The 22,821-nt window shown below is 45.4% G+C and overlaps 1 protein-coding gene across 2 annotated transcripts in view; it reads right to left on the bottom strand.

The window, feature by feature from the left end:
* The window catches only part of PRICKLE2 (prickle homolog 2 (Drosophila)), a 159,347-nt gene that overhangs the window by 28,135 nt on the left and 108,391 nt on the right, over nt 1-22,821 (bottom strand). For both annotated transcript variants that reach the window (XR_001145041.1, XM_012720474.1), the window contains exons 6-7: nt 21,017-21,203; nt 15,512-16,378 (exon numbers count right to left, since the gene is read on the bottom strand). Coding sequence is in view for 1 of the 2 variants with exons in the window: in XM_012720474.1 (XP_012575928.1) it covers nt 15,512-16,378; nt 21,017-21,203 (1,054 nt within the window). In the remaining variant the exon portion in view is untranslated. The remainder of the gene's footprint in view (nt 1-15,511; nt 16,379-21,016; nt 21,204-22,821) is intronic.

The following is a 22,821-nucleotide window of genomic DNA, read 5'->3' as shown; positions in this document are numbered from 1 at the left end:
GACGAAGTACACTGCTGAAGGGAGCAGCGGGCGGGTCAGGAGAGGTCTGCCACACCATGTGGTCACCTCCGGGACAGGCGGGGATCGAACTCATGCAGAAGTGGCTTTAGCTTCTCAGTGCTGTGCTTTAACCCACTGCGCCACCAGGGAGGGCAGTATTTTTTTTTTTTTAACTGTCCCAAGATGATTCCATGTGAGGCCAAGATCAAGAAACAGTATCTGGGTATTTTAGCCTTTTTCTTATGGCTGCACAATCAAGCCCTCCCTCAAAAGAACCCTAGTAGCTATTTTCTTCAGAGTGAGTAGTAAACATATACTCTAGACCAAATTTTGAGTTTGAGTGGGCTATCTTTGCCATGCTAACAGGAAGAAAATTATTGGCTTCTGAGGACCTCAAACATATGATGGCTGTTGAGATTCATAAGGCAAGGCCTGGTCACTAGTAATGAAATTTGTCCCAAATCGTGAACTCACTTGGTCTTACCTTCTGACTTATCAAGTAATGCGATTCCCCCAACAAATGATTTTCCCTCAAAAACATACAATCTTCTTGTTGGACTCCTGTTACTAGGTCATAGGAAGGGATTTTAAGGAAAGGTACAAGGATCCAGATATTTGATGATTAGGTGAAAGCCCTCAGTAACTACGGCAACACTCACCCAAGAAAAAATGGAAACTGCTCAATCTTTCTTCTTAATCACCAATGGAGACAGCTGAGGGGCTCCAAATTCTGTTAGCCATGGCCAAAAATACTGGCTAATTTGTGCAATAAAAAAGATGGGGATTTGTGAATCATACTTCTGTTTAGCCATATGTTTTCAAGATTTACTGTTTACTTAAGGGAAGGTTTTTGCTTTAATTAGATTTATATTTTAGTTGCTGGACTAAGCCAGGATACCTGGGGTAAATTTCAAATGTACTGCATATAGAAATCCAGGATATAACCAAGACAGAAATCAGCACTGAAAGGAAAAATAAGCTATATAGCTAAGCAAGATCAACAGGAATTCACAGCTTTTATTCTACAAAATATTTTTGGTTTAAATGTAAGTTCTGCCACCACACTTGCCAACACACACCATATTTTTGACTTAATGCCTCTTTGTACTCTTGCATTTGCTTCCTCAACCCACTTTGCAAGTCATCTTTTTCTACTTTAACATACCCCACTGAAAAAGGGGACCAGGGCAGTGATTCTCTGATTTTGAATTTGAGCCAGCACCAAAATATGAGTGCTCAAAGCTCTAAATAGAGCGCTCTCCCAATGGACAACTGCATACCCACCACACTGGCCTCCGTTCAGCTCCTGGACTCTTGCAAGTTCTCTCTTGCCTCAGGGCCTTTGCATATGCTGAAGGCCACAACCCCCTTCCCTTTCTATGGCTAAGTCTTTCAAATCCAAGTCTCAGCTTAAAATATATTTCATAGAGCTTCCGTCACCATACTTCTATGGAGTTAACCCTCAGTTTTCCCTACTCTTTACTCTGCTCATTAGATAATGTTTATCATATATTCCCAGCTAGATACACCATTTTTGCATGCTGATCTCTTCCTTCACTATGGCTCCCAGTTGGGCGTGATTCATGGGAGGAGACCAGAGGGCAGCAAGTGAGAGAGGGGAGGGTATTCATTTCCCTTTGCCAGGCAGCGGGATGGCTGCTGTTTTCCAACGAAGGCCTTAGCTCCTACCCAGTGGCTCTCCTTCGTTAGGCTTTCTTTAATTACCCTTTCAATGTGCCATCTGTTTCCTGCTGGGGCCCTGACCCACACAGGGACTGGGTCTGATTTATTCACCAATGTATACTTGGCAAATAGCAGAGAGCCTGGCACATGGTAGACGCTCAATAAATATTTGCTGAATAAATGAATATAAAACGACTCAGAATCAGGATTTTTTTTTTTTAAATGTCTTTCTCTTCTCCATCCTATTTGTTTCCAAAAACTCTGGTACCAAATTCTGGCATAGAAAATACATAAGAGAGCATTGCTGGGACTGTGGATCAGTGGGGGAGACATCCCAGCCTAGACCCTAAATGGCACATTAGAGATGCACTCGGGGAACACCAAAGGGAGCATGTAGCATCTCATGCCGTTTCTGCAATGAAGGTGCACAATATGGGGGTGGGCTGGAAATGAATGACATTTACATCTTAAGGATCCCAGGAGGACTCTGGGTTCAGCTGCTGGACGACAATGGGGGTGGTGGGGAGGAGGGAGGAGAGGGCACTTCTGTGAATTCACTAAGACTGTTTACAATTTTCCTTTTGTAGCAGCCCCAGGGATCAGAGGAAGCCTGGAATAATTATGACCCTTGATCTGATGTGCTAAATCCAATATAGTTGGATAAAGGCGATTCACCCAGATGCCTCTATTCCCAATTCACACCACCTCCTTCTCCCCAATCACCCCTTCCAAAGGCAGAAAGTCTACCTACAAGGCTACCTACTTTGGGGGCAGCCCTTTTCCTGAGTTGAAAGGGAGCCAGGGAAGACAGTTCTCCTGGGACAGGAGGCCCAGCCACCCATAGATCATGGGTCACTCAAGAATGGTAAGATTAAGTTGTGAGCGCTTTATGAGAAGCTCAGTCAGGATGGAATTCTCTTCCTGCTTGGGGGGGGGGCTGAGCTTGAAACAGATCCACAGACAGGGACCTGGCTGGGCTCATTTCTGGAGCTGATAATGATCTCAATGGGAAAACTTCCATTGTTGTATTCTCCCTATTGTCTTCCTAGCTCCAGGCCCAGAGATGGGCCTGTTTCTCATCCACAAAGAACAAATTAACTCCTATAAACAGTGGCAAATGGGAATTGTCTGAGAAGTTAATTGACACTGGAGGAGGGGGATTCAGAGGGGGAAAGGCTGAGGTCTTCAGAGCTGACAGTCGATTTCTCACTTGGGGAGGGAGGGCGCCATTAGCTGTAATAGGTGTTACCCGGGCATAATTAGGCTACAGATTCTGGTAGCCTCTTAATTCAGACAAAGTGGGAAATCAAGATTCAGGGAGAGAGGGCTCATCTTGCCTGCTGCAAGAATTCCAGAAAATCAGAGCAACTGAGGTCTCTAGTTGTGGGTGTCAGTATGGGGCTGAATCACTGATATCTACAGAAGCGCCACCATGGGGTGCACCCATTGATCCCGAGCCCCCATCTTCCCTTACTAGAATGATTCCTGAGCTCCATTCAATCTCCCTTCTCCCTGTAAGTGAGCAATGGACTGAGACAGAGTTAAAAGGAAGGTAGCAGGAGGTTGACACTCAGGGGCACCTAATAATAGGAGTAATAATAACTCAAACATTGAGTTTGCCATGTGCCAGGCATATAATTAAGTGTGCTTTCGGCATGTGACTGCACTCTTCACAATAGTCATTTGGAGACATTGCCATTTGCTCTGGAGGAAACTGAAGGACCGAGAGTCTGAAGCCGGGGGCCTGAGTCAAAGTCTGAGCAGTGGTGGAATTTTGCTCAGGTCAGTTTGACCCTAGAATATTAACCCCAAACGTGCCGTCACAGCTGCAGTCAGAGCAAAAAGCCAAACAGCCTCTTTCATGTAGAGAGGACTTCTGAAGTGTCTAGCAGGGAAGGGCCCCTTGCATGACCTCATGCCCACCTCAGAAGTGGCGCTCTTTGGGGAACAGTGTCTTAAATGAACTCCACTCACTGATGTTGCATGGACTCCAGGCCTACCTCTATGCCAAAGAGATCCCAGGCATGGGGACACCTTGGTGGTGAAAGGGGTTGAGTCTCAGCACTATGAAGTGCTCAGCAGCCACAGCAGCATCAGTGTGACCCCTGCTCAGGGAGGTGACCCACATGGCGCAGCAGACCTCTCCTGTCTTGCTGCTCTCAGCAGTGTATTTCTGCCTGTTCAGCTCCCCACTCTGTGGTGAATTCTCCCTCATCCCTCAAACCCCCCACCACACTTCTGCCCTACACCCCAGCTCTTGTATGCATAAATATAAATCTTTTTAAAAAAGGAGATCCTAGGCACCCAAGATCACAACTTTCATCATCTCATGAACCTGCCATGACTCTTGACTTCCAAAGAGGGATTGCTAGGAACTGAGGGTGGAGTTAAGCAGCCGTGCAGGTATAAAACTGAACATGTGGCCCTGAAGGGGGTTTGGTGTTGCCTGCCTTCAGCACGCACCCAGGGTCCCAGCTCAGGCAGCGTTACTGGTAGGACACTGACAAATACAAGCTAACTAATCTCTCTCTGTGTCCTCTGGCTCTCTCTGTGCACTACAGCTTTTCACTTCCCTTGTCAAAAAACCTTTTATTAATCTTTCTATGTGTGCCTGCCCTTGGCTCTTGTTCTCAGTTCTTTGTAAGCGCATTTTTTGGTTTTGTTTTGTTTTGTTTTGTTTTTAAGTGCATTTTTTTTTAAGCAGGCAGGTGAGGACTCACAGCCAGGTACCTCATTTCCCACTGGGGTTGCCCTGTCACAGTTTTGAATTGCTTACAAGGGGGCTGATGGTCTCCAGTGGATTTCTTGTGTCTAGGCCAGGTTTTCTCAGCGAATGGCTACGGAGCAGACAATTCTTTTTCAGGAGGGAAGCTGCTGCTCTACACTGTAGGACATTTAGTAGCACCCTTGACCTCTACCCATTAGAGGCCAGGGGCACACTGATCCTCAAGGTGTGACAAGCAGAAATATCTCTGGACACTGCCAGTGTGCCCTGCATGGCCATATCATCACTTTGCCCACCCTTTTGAGATCCACTAATCAAGACCACACTATTCACAATACAACAGTGTTTAGTATGTGATCTGGTCAAGAAAACTTCTCCTGAATTTTTTACCTAGGACCCAGTAGCCATAGATAAAGAAAAAATTAACGTGAGTTATTTTAGGTGCTCTCTTCTTTCATCTAGCTATGAGCTCAATCTCTTTCCAAGAAAAAGACACAAGTAAAGCTTGAATTGGACTTTACTCTTTTAAAGCCAGCACCTCTGATTTGAAAGACAGCCACTGGGAAGTCTGCTCTGCCAGCATGAGACACCCTGGCAGGAGAGGAACTGCTCCCCACTAGGCAGTATGGAACGATGGCCAGAGATGCTCTCACCAAAGCATTGGACGTGTCCCTGGGGGCCTCTGGACTAATAACCTCAGGGAGGCTGACTGAGCAGAATGATTGACTCCCAGGAGCAAGGCTCCCTTAGATTTCACACAGCTGAGTCAAGGATTTGTTCTCAGGAAAGGCCCAGAGAATAGAAATGTACAGAAAGGTTGTTTTTACTCCTTTGTGGAAGGAGAAAAATAAGGGGGTTTGCTCAATCCTTGTACATGGAAAAAGGAAAAAAAAAAAAAAGACAGGAATTGGATAACCTACAAACTGGAACACCAAATGCTTGGGTAGCCCAAAATTAGGAAAGGCTATTTGCTGGAACGGAGAAAAATAATGGGGGAAATATGCCCACTTTAGCTAAGTGGATGGGGAATTCAGCGTGACATTCTAAAGCTGCTAAAAGGTTTTGTACCAAAGAAAACACTAATTTTTTTCTCAGTAATTTTGTGTTGGAAGACATAAACTTTATCTTCTAGATGGTACCCCGCCTGTTTGCTCAGCCTGATTTGTGACAGCTGTCTCCGAAGTCATGGTCTGGTTTTAATTTGGGGAGGGCAGGCAAGAGGAGATGCCTGGCAGAATAGGACTGGGAACACAGGAAAGAACTGACAGACAGACAGACAGACACAGACACAGACACACAGACACACACACAGACACAGACACAGACACACACACACACACACACACACACACACACCCTCTACCTGAATGCTTGGGTGATATTGGTTAAAAAAAAAAAAAAGGTAGGTTAGTGAGAGTTGAGAGTTAGTCTAGGTTAAACAATCAAACAACAAACCAGCCAACCTCAAACTCTTACAAGACTTTGCTCACACGGCCTTTGATCTCTACATTGATTTGCAACTGTAACAAGCCATATTTGGAGATTCATGTGGCAGTGTCCATCTTTCCTGCTGTGTTCTGTGACAATCCTCAAACCAATCAATGCATTGGGGAGTGTTAGCCTCTTTCTGATTTAATCCCTACTATGTAATTAGGGACTAAACTGTCTCACATGTTTTGGAAACGAGCGCTTAACCTACTAGGTTGCTATTTATCAAGAATTCTTTGATGTCAGGGATATCTTCAGAGCTTTTCAGACATGTAACCTAATACATATATATTTCTAAATAGGATATTAGACTCGGGGCTAAGAGGCAGCAGAGAGGCACTATAGGAGGGATAAAACCAGATACACCGTGGTAAACCTGGTTAGAAGGTGGGGCATCCTCATTTCTCTTTGTCAGTGGTCCTCAAATTTTAGCCTCTTTTAGAGGGTTCACCCCACCCCAGGTCTGAGCCCTAAGACAGTCTTTTTGCAGGCCCGGGATGGGGTCCAAGAACTAACTAGCATTGTTGATAAGCAACCCAGATAAATGTAAGCGGTCCTGGACTGATGATAGATGGCTGTTGTTTACATAGAGAACTACCCTCTCCAAAGCCGACTCCAGGTGGCTTATATTGAGAAGTAGGATTTTAATCACATTAAGTTTTTAATGCTTTGGAAGACATTTCATGTGTGGGCAGAAGAGGACCCATTAGCACAGATGATGGTCCCCCCAGAATCACTGCTAAACCTCATACTACTGCCAGAATACTACATGAAGGAGAGGCTGAAGACATTTTTCCTAAGTGGTCAAAATAAGCAGGTGAAGGATCTGGTTAGCCATTAAGCTGAACTATTTAAAAGGTTGATGAGAAGGAAAGAAGAGTAAACATAAAGTACATTCTGTTGATAGAAATTGATGGACATCAAGATTTAAATATAAATCATTTTTGGAAACTGCCTAAATGCCCAGTCCAGAAGTGTGGACTTACATTCAACTGAATATTTACATAGTCATTAACAATCATGGCTACAAAAGCCATGAAAATAAGCTAATGGTAGAACAAAGAAATTAGGGATGCAGCATTTTCAATATGTCTACAACTCACTTGGGAAATAATAACATACCAATATATAGGGAAAAAACTTGAAAATTCTCCCACTAATAACATTAGTCAAGTAGTGAGGCTTAGAGTTTTTCCCACTGCTGGTATCTTTTTTCTTTATTTTTTCGCTTCTACATTTTCCTAATTGCTCACACTTAAAAGTATAAATCATAGCGTTTGAATTTCAAAGTTACCTTCACATGAATAAAAGCTATCTCATTTCCTTTTGTGGAGTCCCCAAGTTTGGCCCTCCCTGGTGGCATAACAGGTTAAAGCGGAGCACTGCGAAGCTGGCCTAGGCTGCTTCAGTGCGAGTTTGATCCCCACCCGGAAGGTGATCCACATGGCCCAGCAGAGCTCCCTGACCCGACCGCTGCTCCCCTCAGCAGTGTACTTTGTCAGTCAGCCTGTTCTGCTCCCCACTCTGTCTCTGGTAAATCACCGCCTCTGCACATCTGGCCTATACCCCAGTTCTGTATGCATAAATAAATAAATCTTAACAAATAAATCCCCAAATCCAAAGGTTCCAAGAGATGTGGAAACAGTCTTTAAAAAAATTTTTTTTTTAGTCTTAAAATGTTGTTCCAGTTTGAAGAGCCCATCACATAGCTCCCCCACCTCAGACCCGTTTTTCCGGTACTGCCTTTTCAGTAATAAAATGAATAATATCAGCAATCTTTTCTCTGCTGTCAGCAGCCACAGTTACTTACTCTGGGCATAGATGATTGCTTGTGCCAGTGAGGTTATAAACCAGCTTCTTGAATGGTTATTAAAAACCAGGACACTGGAAGAATTTCTCTGCACCCAGATAATGTCAATAAGGCCCCAACATGAGAGAGGTGCAGCAGTCACTCTGGCCTGGACTGTATCTGTTGGTTCCACTGCTCCCAGTCTCTCCTCCTGGCTCAGACATGGTCCCTTGGCCCTCCACACCCCAGGAAAATGCCCCAGAAAGCGAAACAGGAATGAGCGGTTTTTCTCATGACTTCACCCGGGTTTACTCTGGCCCCCAGGTTGTGAGCCTGGTTCAACAAGAGGGCACAGCTTCTTTGGGGAACACACCCAGTGGGAACAACCAGAAAGCTTTCCTGAAGGACTTACTTAGTGCTGAGGGAGGGGATGGGCTCCACCCCCCCCCCCTTCCAACACAGCTTGCCATCCTGACACCTCCACATTCAACTCATCACAGGGACCTACTCTAAAGACCAGAGTTGTTCAGAAACTGCAGGTAGTGTATACTATGGGCACTGGAGGTCAAGTTCAAATGGTGGGCTTCTGAAGAAGGAGCCAGAGGACAGGGGCCAGCCCCGATAGACATCTGTGGTAGACATCTGTGCCTTTCCCTCCTGACAGCATAATCCTGCTTTGTTTTCAAAAACATTCTTTTGATTTTCCTTTGAGAAACTCTATCTCTATTCTCAATCTCTGCACTTTTGATGGCCTTGACCTCCTTACCCATTTGCTGGGTTGGTCAGGTGACTGAGGCCTAGTCAGTCTGTTAACCACAAGAATTAGCTTTAATTATGTTAGGTGATTCCAGTCAGGCAAATGAGACTTCACTCTGGGACTGCTGGTGACACTATTAAGAAAGAACATTTCCTTTTCCCCTTCACCTAAGGGTTGTTAGCCCGAAGCTGCTCTGAGAATGAAGCCAGTCAGAGGAAACGATTTGAGAGATGGAAAGATGCTGGGTCCTGATGACATCATGTGGGCACCTGAATCAACTGTGCCAGAAACCAGCAATCTGTGAATTTCAGAGTAACTTAAATTTTAAAAATCTTGTTGGTTTATACCAGTTGGAGTAGGATTCTGACATTTGCAAACCAGAGCTCTGTAATTGCAGTGGACAAAAGACCATTCATATACATTTCCCAAATATATCCCAGCTGTTGCTAGGGTCAAGTGGGAGAACTTAAGGTGGTTCTAAGTTTCCCAAATCTCTAATTCCCAAATCTCTATCTTTCCCAGTGAAAGAAGTGAACGCCAATTCTGGGACGTGCAATTTCTGAGCACGTCTGAGGTGTGGCCGCTCAAGTAATGGGGCGCCAGCTGGTTAGGAGGCTTTACCCAACAATTTAAATAAAGAAATTGGGTTAGAGGATGGATATCCAAGTTATGCAGGGGAATAGGAGAAATGTTCCTTCCCCAAATTAAATATAGAAATGTTTTGCATTACAAGGATTAAAAAACATTTCAGACATTCTTGGTAAAGTGAGCTGTTCCAGTTGTTGCTTCAGATCCCAACACTGTTGTTTTCTCATTCTCTTCCCGTTTGCCAGCAAAGCTGAAACATTACCCCTTGCCCCTAGCAATCAATATGTCTCACTGTTACACAACCAGGTCTTCCTCGCCAAGGTGTGTAGGTGATGTGTGTTAAGGCATGAATGTGCTACAATAACACAATACTGATCAAAGGCTGCAAAGGCACTTCCAGAATTCTATTCTGCATACCTGGCCCAGTAACACATATACTCCACTGATGGTGGCCCGGTCAAACAATAAGTAAACATTAATCTAGTTCTAAGTTTTCAAAGCAATACTCTGTCTCCCTAGACCTTTCCCCTATTTCAACCTTTGCCCTTATGTGTTGGGTGCTGCCACCTTTGCCTTTGGCTGGGCAGGCAGGTCCTGTACTGCCTGCTAATGGGTCTTCCTTCTTCCAATCAAGTTCCCACATGGCAGCCAGAAACATTTTTTTTTCCAAATTGCAAATTTGATTATGTATTCTGATTATTTTACTTCTCCCTTCCTGCTTGATTTGAAATTTCAAGGTCTTTTTGTTGACTTCAGTGAAAGACTCAAATAATGAAAATAGCCTAATTGGCCCAGCTTTGACAAACCCTTGTTTTCCTTCCAGCTTTCCTGCCCCTTTGCTCCACTCAGCATAGAGTCCTCTTTACGTTCTTCATATTTGCCATATATTCTGACCACAGGATCTTTGCACATGCTCTTCTTATTGCCTACAATGTTCTTTTCCTTATTCTTTTATATAAGACTTATTTATTTATGCAACAAGAACTGGGGCACAAACCAGAGGTGCAGGGGGTGAGCGAATTCACCAGAGACAGAGGGGGGACCAGAACGGGCAAGTTGACTCAAATAGATTGCCAAGGGAAGCAGCGAGCAACAGAGGAGAGTTCTGCTGTGCCCTTCCTGGCAGGGGATCAAACTCATGCTGCAGTGGCTGCAGATAGTTTCATAGTGCTATGCTTTAACCTGCTGTGCCACCAAGGAGGACCCTCCCTTATTCCTTAACCATCACTTTTCCAGGATGTCCTATGTAAACCTCCCTGACTTGACTACATCCAATTTTGTAGCCCCTTCCCATTCTTAGGACAGATGCAGTTTTACATTCTATAATCAGCTGGTTACCATATATCCTCCTACTGTGCTGCAGGGTACACATCCGTTTTAGCTGAGCATTGGATGTCCAGCTCCCTGTAGAGTCTGTGGCATTTACTAACTCTTAATGTTCATTGAGCACTGAGAGGGTATGAGGCACTGTTCTAAATTATTTATGTAAATTCATTTCATTCCCATAATCACCCTACAAGATACTGTTTTCATTCCATTTCAAAGATGAGATACTGAGATACCTAGGTCACAGAGGCCAATTAAACCATAAAGTCCAGTTTCCAATTCCGGCAGACCATGCCACACTCAACTCACATTTGCTGGCTGAATGAATGAATGAATAGAAACTATCTCTTTCCCTCACCTTGAGTCACACCTGTTTCCTTCCTACAGGTCCCAGCTGTCTCTGACCCAATACAGATCCTCAATAAATAGCCATGTTCCCAGCCTCATCCTTTTCTATACCACACTCTTGGCAAAGGGCAGTGGACAGCTCTGGTTGTGCTGTGGTTGGCCTCTGAGGCCACCGTTACTGAGTCATCTGGCCTACACAAGGCCCCACCTGTGGCTTGTGAGGTATAACCCTAACTTGCACTATAGCCTTGGTCTCCTCTCCATCGGTGCCTCCCACCTAGGTCCAACCTTTGGACAACCTGTACTTGTCTCTATCATCTTTCCTGCTTCTGATCGGGCAACATCACCTCACACTGCCATCTCTGCCTCTTGTCACTCAGCTGTCATTTGACACTGGTGCTTTCAGGCCTCCTTCTAGTCTTACCAATGCCACACAGGCACACCTAAAAACTGGCTACTATAGGAAAAGAAATCCTCATCCTTTCAGGTGGAGTCACGGTGCACGTCTCCTGAGGTAAGCATGACCTTTGTGAAGAGATATACAACCACCAGAGCATGGGCCAGACTGACAATCATGCCAGGTTCAAGTCTTGGCTGCTAGAAATGACTGTGGGGTGGAGGTGAGGGCAGGGCTGTCACAGTTCTATGAACATTACTTATCTGTACAGTGGGTAAGATCATCAGAATCATCTCACAGGGCTGCTGTGAGGATTTAGAGATTTTATTTGTGAAGTCATTAGGATGTCAGGTTAAATCAGTGCTCTGTTATCATGAGCAATTGTCCAGTTTTTAGCATCACCCCCACTCACACACACTTTGAAGCTACAAAGTCCAAGTTTGAATCACACCCCTTCGTTTGCAAGCTGTGTGACCCTGAACTATCTTCCTTGTACCTCACTAGTACCATCTATAAAACAGGAATACCAATGATATCTGTCTCACAGGTAGTTCATATAAAGTGCTTGAACCTGTACCTAGCACAGGATGAATACCCAGTGATCTTCAATGTCAATGCCATCACTATTTCTAATGCCATGATCACCCAGGTGGCAAGCTGCCTTAGAGGTGTGCTCAGGCAATCACAGGGTTAAGGACCTTTTCAGGGCTCCCCTAGGGTGGTGGTGTAAATGGCGACTGTGCCGGGTCTGACTCACTCTGTGTGAGCAGGAGGTGTGGACTGTGTTTTCCAAATCAGGATATGCTGAAGGCCCAATCGAGGGCTCCAATCGCTGGAGCTCTCTGTTTTTCCAGGTCTGTTCTAAGGAAAAATGCTGCCCACGAAAAGATCATGCTTCATGCCAGATTAAACACTACAGGTTTATTCAATAACATACGTTACTGACCACAGAAGAAAAAAAAATCTATCATCCTGAAATCTAGCTTTCACCGGAGGACCCAGGTGTTTTGACTAAGCCTTTTGTGGGGGGTACCTGTTACTCATAGTTGGTGATTCTAGGATATAAAGATACACAGACAGCTCTGAACACCTCCTTCTCAAAAAACTCCTCAATTTTCTATTAAAATTCAAATGCGACAGTGAGAGTCAGCCGCAAAAAGACCGACTTTTCAAGTCTCGTCAACAGCACTCGCGTGGCGTGCGCGGCGTGGGCGGGCTGAGGCTATTTAGGGTTTGCGGCAGTGCCGAACTGAGGAGCCGTACTTAGAATATCAGCCACAAAGCTTCTGGGCTGTCGTGTCTGACGATTCCATGGAAACACAAGAGCACGAAATGGATTTCTTTAGCTTTCCGTTTCTCATGCTGATGAGGAAAAAGAGCCCACAGGCTCATTGAATGTTAGGAGTCATAGCATTCTGAGGGACCAAACAACTTGAACCAGTTGGGAGGGGAGGGTAATCATAATGATTAAAAGTACCAGGTAATCATCATGGAGAACTGTACATGTCATACAAAAGAGCTGACATGTTTTAATCATTTAATTATCGTAAGAACTCTACACAGGAAGAACTATTATTCACCACACTTCATAAATAAGGAAACTGAGCTTTATGGAACTTAAGGCAATTCGTTCCATGCCACACAGCTCCTACCTTTGCATAGGGATTCAACACCGAGGCGCTAAAATAGAGGGCTCACGAGAGAATGACAGAAGAGACTAATGATGGGGTTAAAACTGCCCATTCTAACAACTCACTTGAAATTTAAGCTAATTAAAAGTAAATGAAATTTAAAATTCCATCCATTACTGTCAAGCTCTTGAAATGTGGCTAATACAAGTGATGTCCTGGAATTTTAATTTAATGTTAATTCAAATTTCAGCAGTCATATGTTGCTATTGGCTACTGTATGATATACAGTGCTGATCTGAGGAATTTTTCTCCGTTTCATCAGAAAGGGGTCTGGTCTGCTTTCCCCAAATCTCAAACACAGAGGGGGATTAGTTGTTTTGAACAGGAATCCATAGAAAATCATAGGGCTAAATGTTGTACCTCAATGCCTTAAGACCAGGAAGCTAAGCTAAGGTGTGTTCTGCCTTTCAACATTTGCCAGCCCCTAGAATTCCAGATGTCCTCACAAATCACAGTGTGAAGACAATAAATCAGAACAGACAATCCTAGAACAATTGTTCTCAGACAACCGCCAGCATCAGCAGGGAGTTTGTTAAAAGGCAGGTCTCTGGCCCCACCACTGAAGTGGGGAGTCCATGTTTTAATCAAGCAGCCCGAGGATTCTAATGCAGGTGGTCTAGCTTTGAGAAACTCTGCTTCAGAGGCCGAATTCATATTTATCTCCTGGCCTCTTAAATAATTATAGCACATAAATCTTTTGAGAATAGCACAAACTGGGCTGGGAGCCAGGCAGTCATCACTCTGCACTAATTGCTTACTTCTGTGACACTAGGCAAGGTGCTTAGTCACTGAGGCCTCATTTTCTCCATCTGAGATGTGGAGGAAAGACTATTTGTCCTCTCAGACAGAAGAGAATACAGATGTGAAATCCTTTGAGGGGAATGAAAGGTAAAAACACACTGTCGAGTGTCCTACAACTCAGACACATTTTGCTTGTCTAGCAGAGAGTTTAAATACATTTCTCACTTTAAAAAAAATCTACATTTTTAACTGCTTTGGAAAGATAGAAAGGTTTCAGAGCATGGGGCGCCAATTAACTCGGCAGGCTGGTGAGTGAGCACTGCTTGAATGAGCATTGCTTCCACCACACTGCACGGGGTGAAATTCCCGCTTCACCTCTTGAATGCTGGGTGGTTTTAGGTAAGTCCCTGAACTCCTCTGTGCCTCAATTTGTTCAAGCTCAACATGAGAATTTTCACAGCACTTCTCTCACAGAGGGTTTGGAGAACTTGGAATGTTTATCAACTGCTTAGAACAATGTGAGGTACATGGAAAGAGCCATTAAAGCAGTACCTGAATAAATAGGCTGTACGTGGTGACCTTCAGCTGGGGTTGAGCGAGGGCTGAGCCCTTTGGACAGGGCTCTGTGCACAAGTATATCCCAGTCTTCATCCAGACACAGGATGCTTGTGGGGGAGGGGAGGCAGAGGGGTAGGGGAGGGTAGACATGTGTCACCCTCCCTGGTGCCCTGTCCAGAAGGGGAGGTACACTTAGCAGTCTGTCTCAGAGAGTGCTACTCAAGCTATCCATGTCAGAGGACGGTTTTTAATTTTCAGTTCACTTAGAACTGATACCTGAGGACCATACATGGCCCTCCCAAGCATGACGGTATATAGCACGTGGAATACCTGTCCTCTTAAGTCACCGTGTGAGGACAATAATTCAAAACAGATAAACCCAGGACTATTGTTCTCAGACAATCACCAGCATCAGCAGGGAGCTGGGTAAAAGGAAGGTCTTTGGCCCCACCACTGAAGTGGGGAGTCCGTGTTTTAATCAAGCAGCCCATACCCAAGGGACCTACAACACCCTGGTTGGTCTGTACCCTGCCAGTAAGATGAGCCCACTGCACATGCTCCATGCAGCGTTGTCAAATTGCTGTTTGCGCCTCTAAACATAACAATTTCAGTATTTATCTTGCTGCAGACTGTGGACTGATCCTCGGGCTATACGCTGAGTAGGATCATCTTAGAGAACACCAACACTCACATGCACACAAACCAACAGGAAAAGTTGATGGGTGAGAGGCACATGACTGTCTTTCTCTCCACCTGTGTCCTCTTCAGTCTGCCTGGCTTCTGTTGTTCCACCCACACTCCCCATGTCTTTATCTACACGTTCAAAGCAGCTCCCTTGTGAGACGCTGGGGTTCAGAACAGCCTCAGCTGGATGTGTTGGTGGCCTGAGAGGCACCTGCTTGTGGGAGAACTACCAGCAGCTCCCAGCTGTCCCTCCTCCTAAGTGATCCTTTGGCCAATAGGAATCGCCTCTCTCCATGCCCATATCTCTGCCTTGACCCATGTTGCTGCCTAGCAGCCAAAGCCAGTGACTGGCCAAAATGGTGGTGTAAAATAACAGCCATTTTTTGGGGAGCGGGAGATCAGTTCCTCAGTAGGACTCATTCTCTAGAGACCCTTTGGGATCAGACTAACACGATACAGGGGAGACACAGTTCTCTGCTTGGCTCTTCCCATGGCCTTCTCCTTTCTTTTGCTTCCATTCCCAGGGGCATGGCCCCAGCACACCACAGGCATTCCAACCCGATTCAGGCTCTACTTAGAGGGGATCCAATAAGGGACATGAGCCACCCCAAACACGGGCTCCCTTTGCTCAGCAGCCTGCTGGAGGAGGGCATACAGCAGGAGTAACATTAAGATCGTAAAGGTCAGAAGTTGATCAACCAGAGGCGGCCCCTTTTTCCAGGGGTATAGAACCTACCTGTTGTGTTTGAGAGGGCCAGCGATTCCATGGAGCCCCGAGGGGTCTGCTCTGTGGGTGTCATATCCTCAGTGTATTTCAGGGAACTGATTGGGTGACGGGTCCGGCACTGCTGACTGGACAGGCCCCCTTCCTCCTCCTCCTCGTATTTGGGGACTTGGATGTTGCCGCGGGTTTCACTAAAGCTCTGACTGGACATGTCACTGTAGCTCTCCTGGGATCTGAGCCTTCCTGGGTAGTAGTCCTCCCGGCATTCCTTGATGAAGCTGCCGCCATGACCCTTCATGGCCAGTGAGGAGCTCCTTTTGGGGTTGCTGAAGTGCTTGGCCCACATGTCAGGCTGGGCCCCAGCCCCTTGACCTCCTGGGCTGTAGGAAGTTCTGATGTTGCACTGGCTGAGGAGCTGCAAAGGACTCTGGGACTGGTTCTGCTCCATCTTGTTGCCATAATGGTAGGGTTCCTCCCGGCTCCTCCAGATGGGGTCCCGGTTGAGGCTGGGTGTCTGGCTGGACAGACTGAGCAGGTCCATTTGCATCGACAGAGGGTCCACGTCAGCTGACAGTCGGTTAGAGCTCAGCTGCAGCTGGCTGTGCTGGTTCAGCATGGGCTCCTCCGTCTTGCCCTTGTTCTTGCCGATTTTGGCGCTGCGCCGGGACTCCTTGGCCCTGGCGTTCTGGAAGGCTGAATCAGATGAATCAGAGCCATTGGGGTCCTCCCCGGCACTGCAGGCCCGTGAACAGAATATCTGGCCCTGCTTCGGGAGGAATGGGCGGCCCAGGAGGGATTTTTTGCAGTGAGCACAGCAGAAACAGGTCTCAGTGGCATGCCAGTGTTGTCCATCATAGGTCATCTGACCTTGGTCAATGCCTAGGGAGAGAAGAGACACAAGGTTGGTGGGGTTGTTGGGAACCCTGCGGTAAGACACGCAACACACCGCATCCCAATTTGGCTTGGGGTTCCAGATGCAATGGACTAACATGTCAATACACCAATAATCCCACCCCTACCTAGATGGTATTCCTGACTTATTAAGAGAGCCTCCTTGTAGCAATCAGCTCTTTCTTAACTCAGATGCTTTTGGTACAGATAAACTAGCTCAAAATAGCCTGTCCATTAATCTTTCTGCCTGGAACACATTTCCCCAGACAAACGACAACACTGCTACTAAAAACCGATAAAGCACTGTTTCAAATGCTTTGCATACGTCAGCCCACTTAACCCCTCAAGTGTATGAGTAGGCTTCTAATTTTATTTCCATTTTTCCCAGAGGAGAGAACAGAGGCACAGAAGGTCAAATCACATGTCTGACAAAATACAACTGAAAAATCATAGATGAGACATCTAGCCAGAGAGTCGTATCCCGCACCCGAACACTGCTACTGTCTCCTTCATTCTGCTGCCTCAGATGCCAGTACAGGGCAGGGGGTGTCTGCTGTCAACCTCACAGCAGGCCTTAGCTGCTGCACGGCCACAAAGATGCGCCTCCTTAATAGTTCGATCCCTTCTAGGGCTGTGGGGTGTTTCTAGGAACATGGCCTGGTGCATCTTAAGGCACATCCACACTGAGTGGATGAAGTCCAGCCTATCGCCAAGTAAGCCATTCCAAGGGGTAGCCACAAACTAGTTTAGTGGAGAAGACAAAAGTGGATTTCACTTCTTGGTCAGGAAATACCTACTGTTGTGGGGACCCAGCACTAGCCAGTCAAGAACCTTATCTTCAAGCCCAGTGGCCAGTAGAGGGTGGGCACAGGCCTGGGGAGAGTGACCAGGGCATGTTGCTGGCACTGCTAATAGTGACAGTAGTTGATAAACTGGCAGAATGGCACCTAGGAGCTGCCAGGCCCCCTCCCACGAGGAGACCTGTTAGAAGGCAGAGCTGGGGTGACTGGGATGGAAGGGGCCTTTGGAAAAGCTTCCTGATCTTGCATGATAACAGTCTTTCCAGAAAGGGGATATTAAAGTGAACCTTCACATTTAATAGCTGAGAGTTCTGAGCCTGGACATTCCAGAAATACCTTCTACAGATTTGCCTAGAGAGGCAGTAAGCAAGAAACTGGGGAGGAATCTTTACTCAAGAAAAGAGAAGGGAAAGAATAAAAGGCAAATGTGGAAAAGCCTCTTGTGGCCCCCCACACCCAGTGCGGGGCTCACCACCACCTCCCTTATGTCCAGGCACCCAGGGAGAGAGGCATAAGGTAAACTCTTATCCTATTAGCTCCTCCCCAAACCAAAGCATCTCTGTTTACTTGGGAGTCTGATTTTAGGGACTGACAAGATATTTAGAGGGACGTGAGTAGCCACAGGGCTGTGAAGCCAGAGGAACTTCATGAAAGGAACTCCCTTTCAGCACTCCAGAAGGAGTGAGAACTGACCAGGGTGGGCTGAGGGCTGCAGACCCACACGGCCTCCTCAGCCTCCTAGGAGAGAGCAGGGCAGGCGGCTCCAGAAGCCAGTCTATAGCCGTGAAGACTGGGGTTTCAGGACTCAGAGGAGTGTATGTTCACTTCCCAGCTCCACCTCATTCTAGCTCACTGGGAAGCTGCTGAGAGCTCAGTGAATTGTGTTCACGTCCCAGTTTTGACAATGCCACAAGTGTCTTCACCTCTCTGTGCCTCAGTCACCTCTGCAGTATAAAGGGCATAAAAATAGTACTCAATGCATAGGGGTGCTGCTGGGGATAACTGAGCCACTGTTTAGACCTGTGCCCGCCAGCCATTCTGCCTGCTCCTTGTATTCTGATTAGGTCTTAATGCCTGAATGCCTGTATCCCTTTTTGCTCTGAGGGCGAGCGGCTGCCTCTGCATTCCCTCCCCATTCTCTGCTCCTCTGCTCCTTCCCCCTTTTCTCCAGCCAACTGCTGTGGGTCCTGGCAGTCAGCACCCACCCCATCCGGAGCGTTGCAGCCTAACCCACTCTCTTAGAAGCACACAGTCAGTCCTGTCCTATACACCCTCTCTTCCCTGCTTCTGCAAGGAAACATGCTCAAATGTTTAGTGGAGTCCACCGGGCCCTAGTTCTAGGGGTGGGGGGCCTCACAGAAGGCTGGGTTGGGGGGGAGAGAGGAGGGGGAGGCTCGTCACAGAGAGGCCCAGCAGGCAGTGGAACGAGGTCTCTGATAAACATCACCAATGTCAGATGGTCCTCTGAACTGCTCCTGAACTCTAAACATCTGGAAAAGGGCTCTGCTACGCCACATCTAAGCGTTCCTTTTTTATGCCTTCTCTAAGCCCCTTGAGCATTTCTGGGAGAGTGTATGTGTCTACTGCTGCTTCAGCGTCGGTCTGTTTATAGGACTGTTTACTCTGCTGCACGCAGGCAAAAGTACCGTTGCCCTAGCAACAGCTGCCTGATGCAGGGTCCGCTGAGTGGCTGGATAAATATGGAATATTTGTATAATATGGTCAGAGAAAAGCACCCAGAGACTGTGGTATGCATGATATACAGAGCACACCCCTTCACTGTGGCAGGAAAATGCCATTTTACAGAAAAGTGGATTTAGGGAAAAAATCAGGCACAGCATTATAATAACTACAGCAGTCATAATACTGCAGGCCATAGGGATCCCTTTTCTGGTAAAACATTGATGCCTTTTTAAAGATTTAAGAGGGACAGAGAAGGAAATGCCAATCAAAGCCTAAGTAGCCAGAAGAAGGAAAGGGAAGAAAAAGAGGGGCCTTTTGAGGAACACAGGCTGGGGTAACAGATTCTTCTCTGCTAGGCCACTAAGCAAAATTCCGAGTGGTTGTTTCTGGAGTGCCCTTTGAGCCTCAAGGCCTCAAAAGAAGAAACAGAAATCCTAACCAGAAGGGGGTACCATCACTGGAGGTACATTCTCTGGACACTGACATCTAAGCCCCTGAGCATTTCTGGGAGAATGTATGTGTCTACTGCTGCTTCAGCCTCGGTCTGAATAGCACATCCAAGTGAATATCAACCCACAGCCCCACAACCCACAGTGAGGGATCAGTAAGTTGCACCCTTTTCTCTGACACTGTCACATCCCCTTGTCCTTCCTCACAGCTATCTGTCAAAACCAAGTCCCCATTTCCTTGCCCTTAGTAGTAAAAAAGGAAGTTTGTTTTGACTAGTGAGAAATGAAAGCTGTATGGTGCTTGGCTTTGTGGGGGTAAGGATTTTAGGTGTTAGTGGGGAGGGGATCGTAAAAGCCCCATGTGTCCATATGAATGCTGTTGGATAGACCTGCAGGGACTCCTCCTGGGAAATGCTTCTTGGAAGAAGGACTGTCTGTGGGCAGGGGCTGTCCAATGACAAAGGGCCACAGAACACACAGTAGGTGCCTTGTTCAGAGCTGTACTTTTAATCAGCACACCAAACTCTCAAAGTACTAGCTACTTGGTTATCTGAATATATTACTTGTGATGTACCAGGGAGAGAGAAAACCCACTTATTTTTGTTTCCGATAAAATCAGAGCGAAATGGGTTCCCAGACTGATTATCTCCACATCTCCCCACAATAGGTAAGAAGTTGGCAGCTTCTGAGCACATTTCTTGGAATTGCATAAGCCACAGGAAGACCAGGCGGCTGGTCTCATAGACATTCATCCACTGCCAACATTTTTTCTTTTTTAAAGGGCAGCTCACTCTCAAGGTGCCAGATCAGGCAAGTTGAATGAAGAAGTCACAGATGCAGTGTGATTTGGAATAACACTGAAGGGTTGAACAAATTGGTTATTTGCAAAGGAAAATGATTTTCACCATCTTGGAGCAGTCAATAATTTGGAGAAGCTTATCATTTGGGGAAGCTATTTGAATTTCTTTTGTTTTATTTTTGGCTGGGTCAGTTGTTACTAATATATGTTCTTTAAGACATACTGAGCAGCAACTATTTTCTTTGACTATCTTTTCCTACCAAAAAGACTGCTTTGGTTCTTCCTTCTGTAGGCCCTGAGTCTCTCCAAGGACACTGTGAAGACATCTTGTTTACATTTCCCCCTCATATTTTCCTTCTGAGTCTTCTCCCTCTTCCCCGGGTCGTAGTGGGGCTCATATTGCATAGCACCACCTTGGTGGGGGGCCGGGGACTAAAACTCAAACAGACCAATAGTACAACTCTATTTTCTTAATTCCAAGGTGGAACATGTGGCTGAACCAGGGCTTCCTCTTATTTGGAAGAGCTGACCGGCAGCCTAGAAAAGACTGATACCATTCCTTTAGAGAGTGTGGGTGCTCAAACTGTTAGAACCATCAGGCACTAGGGTCATCCTGGCTACCATGTACAGAGAGCTTGCTTCCAAGTGATGCCAACAGAGGAGAGGCTGAGATGAGGCACAGAGAAGAAATCAAACTTTGTTTGAGCCCTTGTTCTATCCCTACCTGAAGCCAGCATATACCTGGGTCTTCGTACTGAGTCAAGAAATTCCCTTTTTATTTCAGTGCGAATGAATTGGGTTTCTATTCCATGCAACCAAGGCAATTCTAACTCTATTTGCCACAAAAGAGATCCAGTGACATCAGGGCAGAGCTGAATGCCAAGTATCACCTCACCTATGTGTTGAGCACAAGTGTCGCAATATTCCGCATACAACGACTCGAAGCATTGGCAACAGTAAGGCCTTCCCTCCTTCATGATGTAGCGCTGGCCACCCAGCACGGTCTCACACTCGAAGCAGCAGAAATGTTTCATGTGCCAATGCCGCCCCTCTGCTTCTGTGCATTCATCTGCAAAAATGATCTGGAGATGGAGAAGCAAAGAGGTCAGTGCTTGAGACCCAGTACTAAGAATGTGTTTCAAAAGAAGAGATTTATGGGGATCCCAAACACAATGGGTAGGAGAGCACATCCCACCCCACAAATGATTAGACAAAGATGTCTCTGTATGTTTTATTCTAGGTCTGTATTAGCTCTCACATTTAGATTTGCCTAAGACACAATTAAACGTGGATTTTGGCCTGGTCAGTGACTAATTTAATCATCTTTTAATATGAGAAAGAGTGCTCTACCTTTACGAAGGTAAAATAGACCCCAAAACTGACAGCTTGTGGGCACCTGGTCTAGCCACAGCATGTCAAAGAATGAGGAATGTCATATAAATACGTGGAATTCTGGTTTCTCTCTTGAAAATAAAATATTTGGCATTGCTTGGTACACAATAAGCTGCAGCTGAGGAGAGGGACCAGTGATTTCCTATGAACACTGGATTCCTTAGTTGGTCATATACTTCATCACTCACTCTTGCCTTAAAATGAATCATCTTCATTTAGATAACATCTGAGGCCCAGAAGCACTTGTATTATAATCCCTAATATGAAGTTTTTTTTTTTCTTTCAATTTCAAAGCACAGATTTAAAAGTGTGGAGTGACAACCATCAAGGAAGTGTGGTACTTCCTTGATAGGAAGTGATTAATTTAATGACCTTTTAATATGAGTATATGAGTACAGAGACAGATAAACTAGAATTGTAAGTCCAGAAATAAACAGACATTTACGGCCAATGGATTATTTAACAAGGGTGTAAATACTTTCAATGAAGAAACAATAGTTTCCTCAGTAAATAAAACTGGGATAACTGAATATCCTCATGCAAAATAATAAATTTGAACCCTACCTCATATCACATACAAAAATTTACTCAAATTAACTAAAATTAGTAAAGAATTAACCCAAAGATATCAATGTGAGAGCAAAAAAATTATAAAAACAAGAAAATATAGGTGTAAAATTTCATGAACGTATACAATGACTTAGATATGACAATAACAAAAGAGAAATTATACAACATCAAAGTAACTTTTGTGCTGTACAGGTCAATGTCAAATATATATGTATATGTATATCTACCTATCTATATAGCCTCAGAATGGCAAAAATCACTTGCAAGTTATATATCCAATAAAGACCAGAATATACAAACAACCTTTCCAATTCCACATTAAATCATCCAACTAGAAAAAGGCAAAATATTTAAACAGGTATTTCTCCAAAAGGGAAAATACACAAATAACCATTAAGCATATAAGAGAATTTTCAATATTATTAGCCATTAGGGAAATACGAATTTTATGTAACAAGCAAAATTTTCAAAGCATTTAAATCATCACATTCTATCTGAAATTAAATAGCTTAAAGCCATAATGCGAGGATTAATTTCTAGTTGTGGAAACTGAGGTATGGAGGCCAGTAGCTGCTTACAATCACAGAACTGGACCTGAGTACTTCCTAACTCCCTGTCTGGAGGATCTCTCTGGAACAAGACTACTACTGCTAGAATTTGTACTTTTTTAAAAAGATTTATTTATTTATTTGTACAGAACTGGGGTACAGGTCAGAGATGCAGAGGGTGAGAGGATTC

The sequence above is a fragment of the Condylura cristata genome, unplaced genomic scaffold, assembly GCF_000260355.1.
Source record: "Condylura cristata isolate star-nosed mole 26May11 unplaced genomic scaffold, ConCri1.0 scaffold00004, whole genome shotgun sequence".
Lineage (NCBI taxonomy): Eukaryota > Metazoa > Chordata > Mammalia > Eulipotyphla > Talpidae > Condylura > Condylura cristata.
Note: the sequence above shows the minus strand (reverse complement) of the source record. Positions and strands in the feature narration are given on the sequence as shown.